At 48.6% G+C, this 21,682-nt stretch overlaps 6 protein-coding genes across 6 annotated transcripts; 2 read left to right on the top strand and 4 right to left on the bottom strand.

Annotated features, from left to right (window-relative positions):
- Positions 1-8,138: 8,138 nt before the first annotated feature.
- Positions 8,139-8,922, top strand: EI90DRAFT_3135328 (uncharacterized protein; the record flags this gene model as incomplete). Its single annotated transcript, XM_039064727.1, has 3 exons — positions 8,139-8,222; positions 8,334-8,372; positions 8,461-8,922. 3 exons carry the CDS (start codon positions 8,139-8,141, stop codon positions 8,920-8,922), a joined length of 585 nt encoding a protein of 194 aa, XP_038908823.1.
- A 475-nt stretch (positions 8,923-9,397) lies between these two features.
- On the bottom strand, positions 9,398-10,150 carry EI90DRAFT_3021974 (uncharacterized protein; the record flags this gene model as incomplete). Its single annotated transcript, XM_039057729.1, has 2 exons — positions 9,398-9,635; positions 9,702-10,150. 2 exons carry the CDS (start codon positions 10,148-10,150, stop codon positions 9,398-9,400), a joined length of 687 nt encoding a protein of 228 aa, XP_038908822.1.
- A 5,596-nt stretch (positions 10,151-15,746) lies between these two features.
- Positions 15,747-16,648, bottom strand: EI90DRAFT_3135325 (uncharacterized protein; the record flags this gene model as incomplete). Its single annotated transcript, XM_039064726.1, has 2 exons — positions 15,747-15,972; positions 16,335-16,648. 2 exons carry the CDS (start codon positions 16,646-16,648, stop codon positions 15,747-15,749), a joined length of 540 nt encoding a protein of 179 aa, XP_038908821.1.
- A 568-nt stretch (positions 16,649-17,216) lies between these two features.
- EI90DRAFT_349826 (uncharacterized protein) lies at positions 17,217-17,743 on the bottom strand. Its single transcript, XM_039067514.1, has 3 exons — positions 17,620-17,743; positions 17,312-17,565; positions 17,217-17,264 (listed from the first exon to the last, which is right to left on the bottom strand). The coding sequence occupies exon 2, from the start codon at positions 17,557-17,559 to the stop codon at positions 17,320-17,322; it is 240 nt and encodes a 79-aa protein (XP_038908820.1). The 5' UTR covers positions 17,560-17,565; positions 17,620-17,743; the 3' UTR covers positions 17,217-17,264; positions 17,312-17,319.
- Positions 17,744-18,067: 324 nt separating this feature from the next.
- Positions 18,068-18,776, bottom strand: EI90DRAFT_349878 (uncharacterized protein). The gene is made up of 3 exons (XM_039067515.1): positions 18,634-18,776; positions 18,404-18,577; positions 18,068-18,340 (listed from the first exon to the last, which is right to left on the bottom strand). The coding sequence occupies exons 1-3, from the start codon at positions 18,634-18,636 to the stop codon at positions 18,218-18,220; spliced, it is 300 nt and encodes a 99-aa protein (XP_038908819.1). The 5' UTR covers positions 18,637-18,776; the 3' UTR covers positions 18,068-18,217.
- Positions 18,777-18,780: 4 nt separating this feature from the next.
- EI90DRAFT_2979790 (NADP-dependent oxidoreductase domain-containing protein) lies at positions 18,781-21,016 on the top strand. Its single transcript, XM_039055978.1, has 9 exons — positions 18,781-19,177; positions 19,239-19,244; positions 19,322-19,450; positions 19,675-19,729; positions 19,781-20,108; positions 20,160-20,246; positions 20,313-20,396; positions 20,449-20,608; positions 20,805-21,016. The coding sequence occupies exons 1-9, from the start codon at positions 19,150-19,152 to the stop codon at positions 20,969-20,971; spliced, it is 1,044 nt and encodes a 347-aa protein (XP_038908818.1). The 5' UTR covers positions 18,781-19,149; the 3' UTR covers positions 20,972-21,016.
- The last annotated feature ends 666 nt before the right edge of the window (positions 21,017-21,682 follow it).

Below are 21,682 nucleotides of genomic sequence, written 5' to 3'. Positions count from 1 at the left end.
CTAACTGGCTAGAATAGGAAGAAGCAGTAGTCCAAATAGGGGTGATGGGAAAATGCGAGAAATACATTACAAGTGGCGAGAGTGCCAAAGGCAGTCCGCGAAGCTCGGGGGTTGCGGAGCTTGCGGAGGTTACGGAGGTGGGGTTGAAAGTCCGAGGGATATTGGCAATGGTGTTTACGTAGTATGAGGTCACCAATGCAATGGACTAAGACCAAGGTGGAGTCAAAGTCCGAGGTAGGGACTATGACGGAGGCTCGGAGTAAGGTACGAGTGGTGTCCGAGTGCGAAGTACGGAACAGCAGTGGAAGGTCGTAACTTGGCGGAAGGGTGGTGGAGGAGTAACAGAGGGAGGAGAGAGGGGAAAGGTAAGGGAGAAGGAGTGGCGGGAAGGAGAGTGGTCAGGTCCGAAGGTGAGTATCGGAGCAGACGGGGGAAGTGTAGGAGGATGACGGGAGGGTGGAGGTTTTGTGAAGGGGGAGCGGAGTAGTAGGAGGGTGGCGAGAGGGGCGGTGTTCGGTCCGAGATGGGTATCGGAGCAGATGGAGATAGGGTCGGAGAGGTAAGGAGGAGGTGTGTTGCCAGGACCGAGGGTGAGTATCGGAACGGCAGCGGTAGGTTATGACTCCGGAGGTGAAGAGGGTGGAGGTCCGGAAGTCGGGTCGGGGTCGGGTATGCACAGATATGACACTCCTGTCTGAAATTGGGACACCAACGTAAGAACGAAGTGCAGCGCTCCACCCAAGTCGCTGAAGCTAAAGTCCCGCCCCTCCAACCTTACGAGTCTGGATGACTTCACACGCCTCGCAGGTCACCCGGATATGCATCTGACATGTTCCTGACAGTGACTTGGGGAGTGGGGAGTCATGGTGTAGGGGATGGTGAAGTTGTTAGGAAGGTGTGGTGAGGTGGGAGAGCACGGGGTCGGGATTCCGGGATATGACAGTTGTAGTGCACCCAAATATATAAAGTCAACAAGATATATGGTGCTTAAGAATTACAAGACAAAGCTGTCAGGAGAATTATTAATTGATAAAGACAGTGTAGGAGAAATAACGGTCACACTATGGAAACCCATTATGGAAATATGCCAGATAAATCACAAAACCCCATATGACAAGGAGATATGAGAAAATAGAAGAACCTGAATTTTAACGAAAATTTACAAATTATTACGACTGCATACGATAAAATGGAAGAAAGAAAATTAGCAAAAATACTTCAAGCTTAGCATCAACAAGACGGAATTCTCGGGGGAATTTATAGCAAATATTAAACCAAGAATTAGGACAATCGACAAAGATTTGACTATAAAAACAACCAGAGAACCTCCACCGAAACTACTTTCCCATGTCCGCACACATAGCTGAGGATGGAAGTACCACGAAACAAGGATTCCTTAGGAACTAATGCAAAATTCAAAGTCGTGTTTATAATAGGAAATGTAGATGTCCCCCAAACGGACCCAATGAAAGTAATTACAGGGAAAACTACCCATAAACGATGGAGATATGACTAAAACTCACGGAAAACAAGGACAACGTTTAAAAGGCAAGCACGAAGAACAACCAGTAACGACCGAGACGAGCTTGATAGCCCATTAGGAAGGAAGGGATCTAATCTTAATCCACCCAAATTTTCATAATAAAAGGATCACGCATTAATGAGATATCCAATAACAGGAATAGCGACATCAAAAGTCCGTGCTCAGGGAAAAGACAATGTTTACGTAGGATCCATAATTAAAACATACAACGAAATTTACACGGAAATTATGAAAAATAGGGAACTATAGTTATGCAAATTTTCAGCCCAAACGGTCCAGCTGTTGTGAAGTTATACCAACGACAGGAATATAGAAATCCGCATCATGTTTAATGACATGTGAGGGTGGCAATGCGAAGGGAACCAGCCATCGGAACCAAGATCTGCACTTTGGCAGATCATGAAGACCAATTTCCATCCAAATAAGGAAGAGCCTGGTCAAAACAAAGCATGGAAAGTGCAAAACAACCTTAGATCATGAGGGAAAAATCTGAAATGAATCACAGAAGCCCATATGAAGGATATAAACATCCGCGCATACCATAAATCCGGAACAATTAAACAGAAATGGTGCCTGCATATGAATGACTACAGGAACAATGCACGTGATTACCGAATGTGCATGTGAACTTTTTCTAACTGGACGAATACCAGGAAATAGAACACAACTTTAGTACCATTGGAAAGGTGGGAATAAATGAAAATTTATGATACCAAGAACGTGAAAAACCATCCAGAAATGAATGAGATACAAGGACATGAAGTTAGAAACCTGGAAACGCGTGGGAAGACAGCTTCAAGAGGTCCAGAGCCCTAAATAAAATACATAAAAATATGATATCTTCGAGGACGACCTACTATAACAACGAACAATACATATGGAGGATTAGGATGTGATAATACAAAGGGGAATCAGGGGAGATGAATGAAATCCACGAAAACCACTGACCTACGACAGACCATGGCAGGGATTTTAGGGAATGATATTCTAATGAAGTGGAGAGCTATAATACATTCGTTTGAGTAATACTTGACTACTAGCAACTTTTTCTTTCGGTTCTAAACCTGAATAATTCACTCCATGTCGAATCACCCATCCGGCTCTGGCCTGTCTGGGTCCGTGCTGCATAAACGGATGAGGAACTGATCCCCTCATATCCCTACCTTCATCAACGACAATGCTGTCGTTGATTACTCACCTTCGTCAATGACAAGGCTGTCGTTGATTAATAACTTCTTACTTTCATCAACGACAATGCTGTCGTTGATTATCTACTTTGTACCTTTCCTCTGTCGTCAATGACAACGTCGTTGATTATTCATTTCCTCTTCATCGATGACCTCCACTGTCAACATCGTCACTGTTGACAATATGAACTCACAACGACAGGAAAGTCGTTTCATCATTGACAACTCTGTCATCAAGATCTGGGTGCATATGTTCCAGGAGAAACTCTAAGTGGGCTTCGCCTACAAACTACTATTATAGCCTCCTGCAATGAGTGTGCCCCCGTTTGCATACATCTTTCGTATGTAGAATGTCAAATTTTTATTTCCTTAAAATGCTTGTTTTCCCCTTGTGTATATAACCTGTCTGCGATTTAATATCGCAAGGGAGAAGGATGTGAGGCCCCAGCCCATGTCTATATTCCCCCCACAACATCAATTGATGTTGTGTCGTCTGATAATTATGTCATGACGCTAATTCAGTGTCACGGAAGCTTCTCTATTTATTTGTGCCAAGAATGCATTAGAATGTATATAAACCCTCAGGGTAGCTGTAAAAGGCGGATCAGCCTTTACTTCTACCCTGTTAATATACAGCCCATCAAAGCATATACTTAGATGGACTAACTGAGGCCTGAGGTGAATGGGAGAATGGAACGTACCATCCCCAAACAAGTAAGATCACCTTTCAGTGAAGTTCTACATAAGCCAGAAGAAATTCCAGCCATTTGCTCCAATCCTAGATATCCTAGGAAGCCACATGGATGAACAAGGCATCCATGCCCAAGCAGGTAAAATGGAAAAAATCCGCAACTGGCAACAGCCAGTAGACCACACAGGAGTCTTACAATTCCTGGGAATGGTAGAATATCTATTGATATTCATGCCGAATGTCAGTGGCTACACAGGGCCACTGCAAACAATCTGCTCGAACAAGCAGATATTCAGGTGGACCCCACTCCACCAGAAATGCTTCAATGAGATAAAACATCTCATGTGCGGGGCTCCAATTCTGAAGCCTGTCCAGTGGAATCCACCGGAAAACCTCTCAATAGAAGAGAGGGACAAACTCCACATCTGGGTTATAATAGATGCATGCCCAGCAGGCATGGGTGCACTAATTGGGCAAGGCAAAAAGTGGCAAACTTGCCACCCTGCCATGTTTATGTCCAAAAAGTTCACAAACACTCAGCATAGGTATTTTGCCTACGAACTTGAGGCACTCGGAGTCCTTGAGAGATACTCAATCCAATTCTGCTCGAACTTATGCTTCTCTGGCTTCAAGAAGAGTCTCCGCTTCCACAGCATCTCCAGGACTTCTCGGACAACCCTCCAGTGCTCCTCCAGGGTGTGTTAGAGACCGGATCAAGACGAAGGAGATGTCTCCATGGCGGAGGGCTTCAGCCTCAGTGACTCAGACCAGGAGCACTGTGCCAAGTTACATGTCCGTGCCCTAATTTACTTACTGGCAACGAGAACTAAAGGGGGATCAACTCTAGTCAATTTTATCACTGAAGTGTAACCTATGTACAAGTTAAGTATATAGTTACAGTGAGGGCAGGCCCGTGAATAGCGGGACTGAGCAGAGTGGAGCTAATGGGGATAGATGTTAGCCAACTGAATATTACCGACAAGTTGGGTTGCGGGTTTAACGGAATGATGGGTTATGACCCACAAGTGGAAAGGAGGGATAGGCCTGAAGGTAGACTTGCAGGGCAAGCAAGTGAATTGCCCAGCGGAGGCAGGAATGCGCTAGTGGACGTCAGGGCTGTCCAGAGAGCTTCGGGGCTCCGTACTTAGGGAGGTGTAGGTAATATGTGACCATCAGGGGGGTCGGAGGTGATTGCAGAAACCAGGGGCTCCGAGGTTAGTGGTGGAGGAGCAGAGGTAATCCGGAGGAGCAGAGGTGGTCGAGGGTGATGGCCATGGATGGATATGACAGGGTGGCAGTGAAGATCAAAATGTCATCCACGTAGCAGATGACAACCTCCTGGTTGATGAAGTCTCGGAGGATGTCGTTCATTGTCTGGAAGGTCATGGGGGAGTTACACAGGCCAAAGAACATAATGGTGGGCTCGAATAGCCCACAGTTGGTCGAAAACGCCACCTTCCACTCATCACCATCCTTGATGCAGACGTTGTTAAATCCCCAGTGCAGATCTAGCACCGAGAAGTACTTGGTGTTTTGGAGGTGTGTGAGGACGTCCGAAATGAGTGGGAGGGGGTACAAGTTTTTGACCATGATCTCATTGAGCTTCCAGTAATCTTGGACTAGGTGCAACGATCCATCCTTCTTCTTGATGAAGAAGACTGGGGCTCCCATCGGGGATTTGGACACCCATATGCGCCCGTTCTGCAGGTTCTCGCACAGGAACTCGTCTTGTTCCTTCTGTTCTGGTTGTGACAGAGGGAAGGTTCTCCCCCTCAGGAGTTTGGCATCTGGCACCAGGTCTATTGCATGGTCCCAGGGCTTCCGTGGGGGCAGCTGGTTGAAGGCCTCCTTCAAGAATATGTCCCGGAAGTCTTGGTACTGTTCTGGGACTAGCGCCTCAAATGGTGCAGGCTCTGCTTCTGGTTTGAGGGCCTCCTGGGCCATCCACTGGGATGGTGTCGTGGTTGCTCTCAGTTTGTGTCCCCACCCCAGAGGGATGATAGCGGCGTAAATCCCATCCCCCAGTTCCACTACAGGGTCTTTGTTGGGGTGTCCTCACGCTGACCAACAGGAGGATGGGCAGCGAGACATAATGACCTTTTGCTGCTTCCAGTCTACCTCTGGGTTGTGGTGCAGCAACCACGAGTGTCCTATGATGAGGGACTACTGTCCAAGGTTCGTGACAGCGAAGCAGGCCTGCTCCATGTGCCGTCCGAATGTCAAGGGCCTCTAGTTCCTCAGTTATGGCCCCGTTCTCATTTGGGGTCCCATCGACGTTGCAGACAGGGATGGGTTGGGGGAGCGGGGTTGTCTTGAGCCCATGCTTTCTGACAAACTCGGGGCTTATGAAGTTCCCAGTGGCACCCGAGTCCAAGAGGGCTGATACAGAGACAGTAGCAAGGGAGGTCAAGGTAGTCAGTTTTACGGCTAGGTTGAGGGACCTGGGGCATTTACCATTTCAAGTCTCATTTTAACTAAATGTCGCTGGATAAAAATGGAATAAATCAGCTGAAGGTCTCAGCACAGCCATACGCATAGTAATGCGAAGTTTGAATTCAGAATCACCAAGTCATAGCGAATTTAGTGGTAAATATGAGGAATTTGAAATAGGAAACTGCAACAAATGCAGCGCAGTCAAGTTCTAATTAACCATTAAAATAGTTTAGGCGAGGAAGGACAATAAGGATTCTAGGCGCAGTCTGACCACAGTAGAGCTGCAGTTCAGTGCAGCAGAGCGCAGTAGAACTATAGCGTGAAAATTTCATTTTTTATTCAGTTTGAGAAAAATACACTGTAAATAAATCCTGTAAATACGAGGTAGAGCATGAAAAAGGAAGGCAAAACAGAACCAAAATGGGTGAGGAAGAGCCCTAAAGGGGTGATGAGCTAAGTGAGTGCATCCCAAATGGGAGCTGAAGTAAGCGCCTTCATCCAATGAGAGTGTGTGAGACCTAGCTCCAACCAATCAGCATTCGCAATTCGTGGAGCATGTCCGCGCTCTTTATATATAGTAGATATTCAATGCCCTTGTTGCCGGGATTGTCCCATTTGAGGGGAACTCATGTGGCCATGTGATGTATGTATTGGTGATGGGGTATGAATGTGCCTAATCAGGTTCAACTGAGCAAACACGAACGGATACTGATAATACACGCAAATTCAGAGAAACAATGACACGAGAGATGTGAGGAGAATTTGCAAGACAAAAGCTCAAGATCGTTCTAATGGTGGTGAAAGGGGTTGGGGGTGGGAGAGACAAAACTAGTCAGACTATAGCAGCGGATGTGAGCAAGTTAAGACGATAGCGGCAGCCAGGGAAGCAGGAGAGGCAGCAGCAGCAGTTCACAAGTGAGTTTTGATGAGCAGCAGCAAGTTGGCATTTGACTCACCACGAGAGATGTGAGGAGATTCAGCCAATAAGGAGAGGAAAGGGGCATCATGGAAGCCCTTTTTATAAACATGGCCTGAATTATCGTGAGCATTCTCATGATGAGTGAAGTTCAGTACATACCTCTACTGGTATAATCTGCTTCACGCATCTGCACCAGAAAACCCAGCGTACAACTGAGGCATGGTTCCTGGGTCCATCAAATGGTCAGGTTTGCACAGCAGCTCGTGAAAGATAGGGCAGCAAAGGGGTGAGCGTGGTGCTGAGACAGGCGCAGTGGGGTCCAATCAAGCAAGAGAGGTTGCAGCATCAGCTGGGCCGATTCTGGTCATTGCCCCATGATTAGTCTCATGAAATGAGGTCATTAAACAATAATTAAATGGGAAGTCAAATGGAGCACCCCATCATTCAAAGCCTCAGGTATTAGATGCTACTGTCAGGTGACACCCGGGCTCCCTCGACCCCGGACAAGTCAGCGTCCGGGGCTGAGCCTGGTGGGGGGCGGATCGGGCATGCGTACTGACAGGCCCGATGCAGGACAGTGGTCCCTGGCCACTTAGACTGAAGTGGAAAGTTGAGAAGAAGGCTACTTCTTCGGTTCCCACTTCAGGTTCGTTTATATACATGTGGCTTAGATCACATGACAGGTGCCACGTCACCCTCGCACACAGCTGTAACCACCCGGGTGTCTCCATGGGAGATCCCAAGGCCATCCGGTGCATGCACGCATGCTGGGCATAGCGGGAAGTTGCCCAAGGTGCCCAGGCCAGGTACATGGTGGGCGTGCAGCAGATGGGTCAATGGTACATCATCAATTTTGTAAGGGGCATGAAGACATTTGAGTTGGGTTAGACCAGTGGTTGGTATGCCATCTAACCCATGGTTGGAGGGATTATTGGCACCCACCCTGATGAGAAATTTCTCATTGGGGCATAACTCTGTGAATCCTCCAGCTGAAAGTGACAAACATGCCCTGATGGAAAAGATTTCATCAGGGCACAATTCAGTGGTTCCACCCAATCACTGACCATGGCCCTGATGGAAAAGTTTCCATCAGGGTGACATCCTTCCATCTTCATCTCCAACATCATGTAGTGCTCCAATTGTCCCCTCCACCATAATACATTTCAATTACCATACCATATATGTCATATTCACTTACTGTCCCTTACCATATATGGGATGCCTTATCATTATCCTATCCTGTCTTCTCCTCACACATGACACATCTTTCCTCTCACCACCACCCCACCATCATCATGTCTAAATTTTGTAAGTGCCTCTCAGTTATCCCTTGGCACATATCCTAAAAACATCCTCTCCTTTGTCATGTCAGCAGCAGTTCCACCCAAACCTCAGCCCTCATCCTCACGTTCCCAAGCACTTATGAAGAAAGTCAAGTTGAACCTGATTGTCAGCAATGACAATGAAGAAATTGAGCAATCGTTCACAACCATCATCAGCAATCATGCCCAATGGGCACATCATTGATATAAACCCCTCAATCTCCCTGCCGATCTGCAGGATCTTCAGAATGCTGAGGTCAAGGCCAAAGCAATTCATGTATGTCCACCAATTTCATTCTTGATCAACTTGATGCTCACAAAAATTTATTATGAATCAATAAATCCTCCCTTCCTGTCCCATCAAGGCTGCCCAAAGCCACTTGTTAGGCATATTTCATTATCACCTCCATACCAACCCCTACAACTTCACCTTTGGCTCAATTAATACATGTGCCCTAAACAAGAAAGCAGCAGACTTGATTGCCAGAGACCTAATATGCAATGGCATCAAATCGACATTGCCTGACTTTATGATCTCAATCCTGATCAAGAAGTCCTTCATCCAGCTCCCCACTGACAATCTCATCACCACTGCCACTGATGATCAATCGATCGACCAGCACCCCATCCTGTGTCTCATGGATGAAGGAGCCAAGGCAGGTGCTGTCATATCCATACCAACTCTGCCTAACCTCCGACCTACTCCGCCACCATTCCGGTCCACCTCTGGTCCATCCCCTCCCTCACCTCCACCATACCCTCCAGTATACCTCTGGTCCACCTCCACCTACGATCTCTGGTACAATCTCCAGTACCCCCTATCCTAATCATAGAAGGTTATTAATATTCCTACCTACCCAACATTACTATGGACCTCCTAGGACCTCTGCCAATCCTGCAAAGGTTTTCCCACTATCCAATAGCTGTCACTAATCCCACCCTTCAACTACTCACTCCACAGTGCTCGATAAGGCAATTCTCTCATGAGATTGCCAACCCAGCAAGTGGGTAAGTCCATCTTGGGTTTTCCCTTTGTTCCTATTTGTCTTGTATTATGTATATAAGTCTGTAGTTGATGGCACCTCAGTGCAAAATCGACAATAATGACTATTCCCCCAGAGTTCACACCCCCCTTGTTCTGAAGTTAAGGACCAGACACTAAGTGTTACTGAATGTAGGCACAGCACTCCCCTCCGAATTGCTGAGGCCATGACTTCGATGACATCCTTGTTTCGTGCGAGAAGCTCAATGATGAAGCTCCCCATACTTTCATCTTGTTCCAAAACATCTAAAAAGCTTTTGTCAGTTTGGACACGAATTTTGTGTTTTCCTCCACTTGCCCAAATCATACACCGCAGCAGGCCATGTCACAAGCTCTAGGAGCTTTAACTTCCATTCCTTCAACCTCTCCTCATCCTTCCGATATATTTCCCTCTCCTCCGACGTCGCCATATTATCAACCACCTTCCCTTCCACTGCTTCCCCATACTTCTTTACCTCACCGGCTACCGCTGCATATGCAGCCTGTAATGCCCCAATTCTGATGAATAATGATTATTATCAAATTATTTATAGCGAAAGAAAGCCAATAAATAATGTATCATACCGATGTTGTCCATTTAGAACTTGCAATTGGCCAGCCCTTGCTGCTAGCCAACCCACCTCACTCAGTTCAAGAACTGCCAATGACTTATGGTTATCTGGCGTGATTATTTTTGGCCAGTCAGTACTGGTCACCCAGGGTTGGCTGATCAACAGCACAACTGGCATATCTGGTCGTAGTCTTGATGGACCACTGTCCTCAATGATGCTATCTTTGATGCCATCCAACCCGGCTTGATCGATGGCCCGTGCATTCCTCACACTGTAGGTGAGAGGGAGAGAACTGTGGGTGTGAGCCTTCAGCTCACAAATGCCAATGAAGGCTTTCTCACGCAGCACATGGGACACTGCTATTGCCTTGTCATATGTCAAACGTCTCAGGTCCTCTGAGATCACCATGTGGCGTGAAAGGCCTTGGATATTCGCATTGGGGAGCGCTGTGCTTCCAGCCATGGTGGATGGGTGATGATGGTGGTGGGTGGTGAGCTGTAGCGTCTGATCGATCAATCAATCAGATCAATCACCTCACTGTTACTCATCATTACTCAAGTCCTACCATTCTGACTCATTCACCTGGTTGGCATAATTATTTCCCCAAATGCTGATATCACAACACTTTATCCTTGGTCCACCAGAACGTTCGCGAACATTCGCGATCAATCTGGTGGACCAAGGGTTGTGATATTATCAGTCTTGTATAATTTATTGTGTCTAGGTTCTATAATTATTGTACTGACAACCCACTTCTCCGCCATACTGTTCGCGTAAATTCTGGTGATCCTGCCTAAATTAACATGGCGGAACCCTTGCAGTGACGGAACCCTGACACTGTTTTCCCCTATAATGGTCGAGTCTGGGCTTGTCCAATGATGTGCAGGACACTACTGAAAGTGATGTTCCGAAGGGTCCGGAGTCGGAAGTTGTAGTCCGAAATAGTGGGGGGATGAAATAAATGAAATGGTGTATAAAGAGGTCTGAGATGACTGGAGATAGGTGGATGGAAGTTGGAGGTATAGGCGACAGAGATGATGAGGTCCAAATGGGTGTGAGGGAAGTAAGGAAGATGGTTGTCAGAGACCACAAGCGGGACGAAGGAGAAGTCCCCGTGGTGGAGGGCTTTGGCCTCAGCGACTTAGACCAGGAGCGCTGTGCCTAGTTACACGTCCATGCCCTAATTTACTAAGTGGCAATGAGAACTAGAAGAGGGAAACTCTAGTCGATTTTATCACTAGGGTGTAACCTATCTACAAGTTATGTATATATAGTTACATAGAGGGTGGGCCCATGAATGGCAGGACTGAGCAGAGTGGAGCTAACGGAGTTACATGTTAGCTGACTGAATATTCGGGTTATGGGGTTAGCGGAGTGGCGGGCTACAACCCAGAAACAGAAAGGAGGGAGCAGCCCGAAGGTAGGCTTGCAGGGTGATACTGAAAGTTATCTCTAATGGGGAACCGAGGTGTCAGGTCGAGGGAGGCAGAGTTGAAGGCCAGAGAATAAATGGGAACGAGAAATGGGTAAGGGAAGTGTCATATCCATGCATACCCAATCCTAACCCGACTCCCAGACCTCCTTCTTCACCACCTCCGGAGTCCTACCCTACCGCTGTCCGTTCCGATATTCACCTTCGGTCCTGATGCCACACCTCCTCTCACCCCTCATGCCATCTCCACTCCTCCATCCTCCTCCTGTCCTATCTCTGTTCGCTCCGATACTCACCTCGGACCGAACACCACTCCTCTTGCCACCCTCCTCCTACTCCTCCTCCCACTCCTCTGCTTCCTCCTCACAACACCTCCACCCTTCCATCGTTCTCCTACCCTTCGACCGTCCGCTCCGATACTCATCTTTGGACCTGACACCTTTCCTCTCCTCCACTCCTTTCCTCTTTCCTCTTTCCTCTCTCTTCCCTCTGGCCCTCTTCCGCCGACCTCCCGCCAAGTTACGACCTCCTGCCGCTGTCCCATACCTTGTACTCGGACGCCGCTCATACCTTTGCTCTGAGTCTCTGTCATAGTTCCTACCTCGGACTTTGACCCCACCTCGGCTTTATTCCATTGCATTGGTGACCTCATACTACATAAACACCATTGCCAATATTCCTCGGACTTTCAACCCTGCCTCTGTAAGCTTGGTAAGCTCTGCAACCTCTGAGCTCCACGGATCATCTTCGGCACTTTTGCCGCTTGTAATGTATCTTTCACGTTTCCCCCTCATCCCTATTTGGACTGCTGCTTCTTCCCATTCTAGCCAGTTAGTCATCATCCCCACTTCCCCTCATCCTCCTGCCCCTCTGGGCTTCGCCCTCCTTACCTCCTTTCGGATGTACCACAGGTTCTGCCCTATGACCTTCGGTACCGCTCCGCTTCTGTCATCCCTTTGTTCCCGTTTGGACGCCTTCGTTCCGATTCGGACCCCCTTTGTTTCCTTGTGCTTTCACCCTCTCCATTATATATATCGGCGCTTGTACATACTCGTTTTAGGCCTTAGTCTGAAATCGACCTGAAATGCCCCCAAGAGACTTTCCCTCTGCTAGATCCAAAATTAGGGACCCCCAGGACAACCAGCAATGGCACAGCGCTCCACCTGAGTGGCTGAGGCCGAGGTCCTTCCACGCTAAGTCTCTGGTTCCCCTCTGGAATCGTCCGCCCTCGCCCAGTTCTAACAGGAAGGTTAGCCCACTGAATGGAAAAAAGACATCAGCTGTGCTATAAGTGGAAGCTGACTAATTAAGATGACAAGGGTGGAGTCACCAGGGGTACAGGTAGCTCCAATGCCAGAGTTACATATCCGAGAAATGTTGGGTGACTCCAATAATTGAAATGGAGAGAGGAAGGGTTTAGAAGTATATAACAAAATGTTGGGGGTCTGTCAGGAGGTCGGAGCAATCCAGGGATTCTGAAGGTTCCGACTTGGAGCCAAGCTTCCGGGATGGAGGTGGCTAAGGGTGAGTGTGCCGAAGTCCAGGCCGGAGCTGAGACAGTAGGGACAGAAGCAGGGTGGGAACGCAAGGAGGAGTGGTGTAGGGGATGGCGAGGTTGTTAGGGAGGTGTAGTGAGGTGGGAAAGTGCGGGGTCAGGATTCTGGGATATGACAGTAAGTAGATCTTATTTCATACTAGATATATGCTGTATATAAGCCGAATCCAATCCAAACTAAAATCCAAGCAATCCAACCATGTGCCATGTCAGGTGGTGTCCCACCAGTTATAGAGTATGCAACAACCATGCAGCTGGTCAGCTAGCACAGCCACCCATACATCAGCTCTAATCAGCTCCCCTCGAGCTGATCAGCAACCATGGATCAGCTGGTCAGCTGGCACAGCCACCCATACATCAGCTCCAATCAGCTCCTCTCCAGCTGATCAGCAACCAAGGGATCAGCTGGTCAGCCAGCACAGCCACCCATATAGAAGAAATTCCCACAACCTATAAAAGGAAAAAAATCAGCTGTCCCATACATCAGCGGTAGTACGGTACTACCGGGCTGTCAAATACACAGGGTTTCATTAGTTTTGATGCAAACCCTCGTCCAGGTCATCTTATCCTGCACAACACCATTTGAGAGTGATTGATTACGCATGTACAAACAGTCAGCTCTCCTTCTGCTGCCTCTTAGGGCTCATGTAAATATATGTGACAAGTTTAGTAGCAATGCTCAGAGTCAACATCGGGCAAGTCAAGAAAGTGCAGATTTGCACTTTGAGCACCTCGTAGAGGCTGCTATTCTACCTTGGGGAGGACCCCCCAAGCCCACGTCAAGCCGAGTCAGACACATGCAAAGTTTAAGAGTTGATAATGGTGCCAAGGCTAGGATGTTGGATCACCAGAAGCCCCGAAGCAACGCCCGAAACGACAACGGAAGCAGCGGACGGAGGGGATGATGCATTTCCTGCTTCAACTTTCGCGTGCAGGATCGAAATTTCAAGCAGAGTCAACTGAGTGTGACGATCCAAGCAAGTAAGCAACGTTAGTCGTGAGCCATTGAAACAAGAGGTCAGAAGTGGGAATGGGCATACTTACTGATCAGTCCAAATCCTTCTAATCGACCAGTGGTTCTCCCGAAGTTTACGATCTTGAGCGATATCAGCACCAATTGCATAGTAGCCTAAATCCGCAGGTCAACAACTAGTAGTGCTGGAGAAGAATCACATACCAAGCACATACTGAGCAGGGCCATAGGCCCACGAGTCTTGTCAGCAAGCTCCTCACGAGGATGTCTTCCGAAAACAACATCCTGTACATTCTCACGACCTGTCTTGGAAATCCCCAGTGGATACGCCACAGCAACCGCGGCACGAATACTGGGTCTTTCCGACCTGATCTTGGCCTCCTCTTGCAGTTGGCCTGCTTATTCCGGGGGGAGGAGAAATGTCCATTGTTGTCCCGGAATGCATGGAAGGAATTTTCAGTACCAGATAAGTTCGGTGGAGTCCAGAGAATTGCACCCTGTACTACGGGCCGGATGAAGCTAGCCATCTCGTGCCTTCTCTGGTTAACCACTTCCAAACTTCGCCTCGTTTGAATCTGAAGGTGTCAAGGATGTAAATGTTATTCCACCTATCTCCGCGATTTTACTGGATGTACCATCTTTCCCGTCCATTTCTTCTCTGCCGATGCATTTGGTTTCGCCTCCTGCCCCAAGTTTCCCCCCGTTGCTGCCCCATCCATCACCCCCACTCCTGCTCTACCTCCCGTGTCATCTCATTACCCACCAACGTCGTACCCGCATCACTCTGTTCCCCCTCTTCCTGATGCCATCTCCCCTGAGGAAACGGCGAAAGCTAAGAAGGCTGCAAAGTACGCTATTAATGCGCTTGATTATGATGATCCTGATACAGCCAGGAAAGAACTCGTAAAGGCATTGGCTATTTTGGGCGTTTCTGTCGAACTTTTAGAATCTCGCACAGGCCCCAATTCATTTCTTATACATACCCCTCCCTTAATTTGAGTTCCTCATTGGTGTTCTCCGGTTTGAGACTATGCGCTCTGTACACCTTTCGCTCCACCTAGTTTGTTTTGGGTTTCATGCATTCATCTTTATCTCGTCCCATACATCATTGTAGCACATTCACACTCTTCCCATTATTGTCTCTGTTCGTCTCCTCAATCTACCCCCACCTTGGGGCTTCGCTGTCAGCTACAAGTTTTGTCTGTTTCCCTTTTCCTTAAATCCATCTAGCGCCAAAAGTGGACTGATATTCTGACCGGTATATCTTGCCTTTCTTTTCCCTTTAACCAGATATCCCATTCTAGTAGTACTAGTACGGTTGATCGACTCCGATCAATTCCTCCGTATTCCTTATTCTATTCCGTTTCCCATGATTCCCCTGATGGTCTGTTTTCTGCGTTTGCGCCATTGCCTGTCCTCGGATTCAGGTCTGAGCTGTATGTGATTTATGACCGTTTTTGATTCCACAGACGATTTGCTGTTACCATTTCGACCGATTTCTACGCGAGTTGTCGGGGCCCAGATCGGACCATGTGTAGCACCATGCATAAGAGCGCACGGAGAAGGTTGTTGCGTTGATATGTGGCAGTGCGGCTGTCCCACAACCTGAGGGGATCGGCAGGTAAGGGTGCCTGGTTGGTGTGGCGGGGTGACGGAGTCTGCTGGCTTGTGGTGTCGGGATTATCGGCTATACTGGATGGCTATGTACCTACAGTGTTTATGAACCTCCGCCTCTTCCGCGTGCTCCAGGTCGATCACGCTCCCTTGTTCTCTTGGGTGGTGCAGCATGGCGCCCGTTCTGTGGGTCGATTTCTGGAAGAGCGTACAGTAGGAAACCTAGTGATGGGGACGACCAAGGGTGGCAGATAGTGATGGAGGATCATGAGTAAGAGTTTGATGACAACATTGCACTTTCAGGGGAGTGGGCGTCGAGTGTTGGTCAGGTCAATGCCACAGCCTCAGGTTCGCTGGAGCTAATTATAATCGGTCAATGGCATAGCGCTTGGGCAAGCATGTCGAAATTAATTGCGAAGGGTACCTACGCTAACCACCAGATACTGGGCAAATGACAGCAACTTCTTCACCCTTGAAGTAAACTTCATTCACATCCGTTCATCTCAGCATCCACACTCCACGAACTCTCGTTCAAGACATCCTGTAGAGCAGGGTGACGTTCCACTGGAAGACGAGCGAGCTGACCGAGCGTGAGTGAAGTATCTGGGAAAGGAATCATCTCGGTGTGGAGACCTGTTGCGGATTGAGCAGCTGCAAAGTACAGCACAGTCACAAACTGGTTCCCAGTGTTCTGAGCAGCCGGCAAGGATCTGGACATGACCGATAAAACACGCTGAACTCGTGTCGATCTTTTGATCTAATTCGGAGTTTGTGGAAAAGTGTCTGAAATAATGAAGTTAATTACAATCAACTTCCTCTTTGGAGGCGCTGCGTGCCCACACTTTCATCGACCGATCCGCTGACTTCGTCATACAAAGAAAAGAGAAAAGGAAGTCTGACCTCTAGGTGCTAGTGCTCGTCATCACTCGCGTAAGATACCCACCCATCTATGTCCCAGCGTATCTCTACTTTCCATCCAAGAACCACGATCGGCGTCACACAAGTTGATATGAAAGATCGCCATTTCTCGTTTGGCAAATACAGGACCATTATCTTGAGCTTTTTCACGCACGGAAGTCCTTCAAGGCCCCGTTGGAGGACCATCACAATGTCGTCATCCGGAAGCTGGAAATAAGGGGAAACGATGCTGAGGTATTCAAGGCGCGGAAGGTCATGTCCAGTGAAAACGATGGCCTTTTCATCCAGTAGGTCCACAGATTGGATTGTAAGCGTGGAAACTGGACCGGTCGACTGCCCGAGCGCGGTCAATGCCCCGAGAAGTTTCCCATCCTCTTCACACCATATCAGTCTGACATCTCGTACCGGTCTGCCTGGGACTAGGGCTTTAACGACCTCGCATGGGCCAGTCAGCCCTAAGCTGGGCATTGCCACGGGCTTCGCTTCGCCGCGACTTCTTGGAGAAATCTGGAGATGTTGAAGGAGTCTTGTATATTTTCGGTGGGGTGGCGCGAAAGCTTTGTGCAGTCCTGGCGTGACGCTAAGCCGTAATTGTAAGATGTTGGGACAGAGCGTCAATACACTTGAGAGCAATCCCAAGTCTTATCAACGGTTCTAAAATTGTCAGTGCAGGCTCCGTGCAGAAGAAGCCTCGGTGTCTTCTTCGGGCGTATATTTCTCGGAGGGTCCAACCGGAAATTATGAGCGGGCAGGTCAATGAATAGTGACCACACAAACGATCCCCGCAATGGCCGAGCGATGATCGATTGGAAGAAACCCAGTGCGATCGTATCGTCCTCAAGTGAAACAATGCGGTACATCGCACGTTCAGCGACCGCTTTCCAGTTCCTGTTGACACGTGTCATGGCGTAAAGATCTGCTTTGCGAGTGATATATTCTCCCAAATCTCAAAGGGAAACTTTGAACGAAAGGTTGGGTCCACTGCGTGAGGAATAGCCTGTCAATGATATCAAGCATTAGATCTGACTTTATCATTCACGATGGATGGTTGGGAGCGAAACATTCGTTTGATAGCAGAACGGAACTACGAAGGCAAGTCAGTCATGAACAGTCACCAAACCCAATCCATACCTGATGGTTCATCCTGAACACTTTGCGCCAAAACTCTGCCTCAGATAGCTGCAGAGAAGGGAGGAGTAAGAGCGTCGAAAAGTCAGGAAGATGAGGATCGCAGCCGGCAAGACACAGGCGTGGCCTATGGATAAGAAGCGTACGGCTTGTATATATAATCCAAGTAGCGTGTAACTTGTGGTAAAAGCAAGCCACAGCCGGTTGGCACCGGTACGCAGCGACGCGAGCTGTATGTGTCCTCCAGCCATGGACGACTAGGATACAATATTGAATCTTGATACGTTGCAAGCTTGATTGACGTAGTTTACAGGTACACACAACCGTCAAACCAGGCTATAAGTGGGGACTCGGATTCATGGAGGTTCATTGGGCACGCGGGCGAAGGTACACATTGACGTATCCAAATCTTCGAGAAATTCAATCTCGCGAGCAGTTAAGTTACCGGTCTCAATGTTCGTGCGAGAGTGAAGTCCCTAAAAATGCATTACTGATGAGATGTTTGATGCATAATTGAGTGAAAATACCTTCGTTGGGGCAGCAATGTTTAACGGCGCTGTTGGCATGCCAAACTGGAGGCCTGGATTCAGCTCCCATGTTCGATTCTGCATCAAAAAGAACGCATCAAATACCATCCCAAACCAAAACAAGCGTCTAAGCAAGGACTCACAAGGTTTCTTTTAGGTTCCGCGGGGAGCTCCCAGTCCAGTGACGCAGGGGAAGTCGCGCGCGACTCTGATGCGGAGCCAGAATCGGAAAGGAAACCTTGAAAGCCTCTTCCAACTGTTTCTACGAAGCTAAGTCGTACACCACCCTGGTTCAGACGATTAAGTTCGCCGGTGAAGTCGAAGTTTTTCTTGCCAGTGTCGTCCTCATGCACATGGTCGCCTTCTTCATCTGAATATGTTTTCATAACTGATCCCAGACGGCGCAGTGACCGTGAGGGAAAAATGAGGGCCTGGCAATGAACCAGGAGAGGAGTTTGAGTCCGAAGTTGTAACCGGTAGAGACGAGTGAAGGTGGCATAGGGGGCTGAGGGATAGAAAGCGTATCATCCAACGATCGTGTTGTATCTTGGTCGCGGCTAGGACGCACAGTTTTCCGAGTCACACATTTGGGCCCACCCCTTCGCCTCCAGGGGTAAGAGGTATATGAGTTGGTGCTACAGGTGTGGCGGTCGTGAGCTGAATCGATGGAACGATCCGAGCGAGCAGTTGCCGGAGTAAGCAACGCGACGACGGCAACGTGCCTCAATGCCGGGTACCTCAGCTGCAAATACATAACGTCAGAATAATAGGTCTCGCCATCACAAGTGGATATCTCACCATTTTTCTGGTCCCACGGCAGCGTGGTTGCTGGGGTGAGCACCGCGACGGCGGCAGTGTGCCTCAGCACTGGGAGCCTCAACTGTAAATATAAGTGCACGTTGATGTCAGAATAATAAACATCGCGATCCTAAGCGAGTATCTTACCATTTTTCTGAACCAATAGCAACGCCATTGCTGGGTCATGCAGCCTGATGACAGCAGCATGCCCCAGCGCGGGGAGCCCCAGCTGTAAAGTACGATAATGTCAGAATAACAAACCACACTGATTCTAGGTGCAATATCTCACCGTTTGTCTCGGACCCAGTTGCTGGGGCACGGGCACGCAATGGGGCGCCAGTCAGGCGGATGGCAGACGCGGCAATGTCCGCTACCTTATTGTGTCGGCCTAGACTAGTGGGGTGATGGACATCTGGTCCAGTAATTTGCCTATCCTTGTCTACCCTCGTCTGTCCATCCATCCTTGTCTGGCCTCTCGTCCATCATCCATCCATCCCTTTCGCCCTTCCCTCAACAATGCTCCAGCCCCCCCTCGAGACCGTCAGTTCGCACTTTATCGTTGCCACATGTTATCACCCAGCTAATGTATCTTCTGTCATAGATCAACCTCGGTATGCATCAGCTCCTTTACACGCCTCTCAAGCCGACGCATGCCAAACTTATGCTCACACCTGGTCCAACTGATCAGGGCCCCTCACCGTCCCTCGCATCTGGATCGGGCTCTGGCAATTGTCATCTCCTGCATGGGGCACTGCCCCTGTGTCCAGAGTCAAGTCGGAGATGAACCAGCACTATCTTCATGGATTCACGACTTTTGGTGCGCCGAGCACACCTACACCATCCGTGTTCACTCACTGAATCCACTGCTCTGTAGATATGGCAAGTATATTTTGACTCCTATCTCTTCAATCCTAGCGTTTGTTCATCAAAAATATTCTTTACTTTGCGTGTCGGCGTCGATTAGGGTACGAACACTTTGTTTCACCGTGTACCTCGTGTTTTTTTTTCCCTGATTCTCCTATCCGTCTCCTACGATCACAGCCGACCACTATGGCTCTGCAGAGTTAATCTTTGGCCAATTTCGTCGAGCCTTATTGTCAGCGGATAACAATATCTTCGGTGAGGATGAAATAACCTTTCGGCGAAGCAGACGACTGCCATTACATCCACCACTCTGCGCTACAAAATGGTGCATATTCATGGAATCTCACATCCCATACACCCGTTCCCGAGTAGAGGACGCTGTGCGTGAACGTATGCGCAGAACCATGGGGGACACGATTGACATACTTCAAGTACACTGGCAACATTACGACAACTCCGACTATGTCAATGTGTTCCGATACCTGGTTGATATTAAACGTGATGGCGAGCTCAAGGTCAGGGCTTTAGGCCTCGTCAACTTTGACTCTCAACATGTCAACGAAATCTGCGAAACTATCGGTCCCGGTGAACTTCTTACTAATCAAGTGCAGGTGGGTGACCAGTTTATTACCGCCGGAACTGATTGAGCCTATATCCACTAGTTCTCTTTAATCGATGTCCGGCCACTCTATGACATGGCCGCTGTATGTAAAAAACATGGCGTTAAGCTCCTGACATATGGCACATTGGTACGCCCGGCCTGCTTTTTTCGTGTTGATCATATCTAATCTAATGATTGGCGAATCACGTTTTAGTGCGGTGGATTCCTTTCTGATCCCTGGTTAGGGAAGCCTCAACCAGACCCATATAAGGATAAAATAACGCCATCTCAGCGGAAGGTAAGCTCAAAGCTCATCCTTGTCTCACCCATTTCGTTGATGGTTCGTTCAGTATCTCGATGTCATCACCGATGGATGGGGAACATGGGATCTCTTTCAAGCTTTGCTCACAAGCCTTCGAACGATTGCAGATCGCCATGGGGGCCTGAGTATTGCGAACGTAGCTACTCGTTGGGTGCTGGATCATCCTTTTGTAGGAGCTGTTATTGTTGGTAAGTGCTCCCAAGTTCCGTGCTCCAACATCAAGCTTCTTCAGTCTTTCATGTGGTTCTGGCTTCTTTAGCTGACCCCTCCCTTTTGGCCTGCTAATTCACGCATGGACGCATTCTTGGGTCCTTTCTTTGAGTCTTCCATACACTGATGGCCTCATGATCGACTTGAACTGACACACATGGACATCCACTGTAGGTGCCCGACTTGGAGTAGCCCAGCATCGTGAAGACAATGCCCGGACCATCATGACTAGTTTCCATCTAACGGCTGAAGACAATCAAATCATCTCAAACGTCTTAGCACGGTCCAATGGCCTGAGGCTCATCCACATGATGGGAGATTGCGGTGCAGAGTACCGTTAAAGCCAGACTCGTACCAGAGTTAATCAATGTCGCCTTGACTGAAGTGTCCAGTCACAATGCCATAGATGCGACTCCAGTCAACAGTGAGGATGAGTCCCTAGTTCCCTGTGACAGAACCGAAGAATCTAGCGACCGTTTGAGCACCCAAGTCACCGATAAACCAAACATTTCAGTCTGGGACCAGTGGCGAGTCCCATGCTAGCGTGCATGGCGAAGCGGCTGAGCAACATTCTGTGCCTGAGTACGATGAAGGACATGGTAATTCTGCCCAAGAAAGACCCAGACAAGGTCTTAAGCTTAAGCACGAATCGGAGTGCGGGCGATGAGCCAGCCCGAGTGCGTGAACCTAAGGGACCCAGCACATACGTCGCATAATCGCTCTGTTTGATGCCGTACGCGATCAGAGGGCTACAGTAAACCTAAATCCACCCCAACGCTTTGGTCTCACGTGAGTGTGGGAGCCAGCCACAATCGGACTGAATGACTGACTCCCCCTTGTCTACTTTACTGCCTGGGAACCTTCGTACATGATGTGCACGTCTATTGATGTGTTCAGCCTCCAATGTCACCGTTTGATATGGTACAGACAGACCTTTGTTCCCAGGTTGTGACTCGATACTCTACTTATTGCGATAGTTGACATATTCGGTGAGCGCTCGTTTACAACCTTTGACATCATGCCTGACCCATGCAATGCCCTTGCCCTCCTTC

This window comes from Cantharellus anzutake, assembly GCF_015039405.1.
Source record: "Cantharellus anzutake strain C23 chromosome Unknown EI90scaffold_135, whole genome shotgun sequence".
NCBI lineage: Eukaryota > Fungi > Basidiomycota > Agaricomycetes > Cantharellales > Hydnaceae > Cantharellus > Cantharellus anzutake.
The sequence above is the reverse complement of the archived record's forward strand: the minus strand, read 5'-3'. Positions and strand labels throughout refer to the sequence as shown.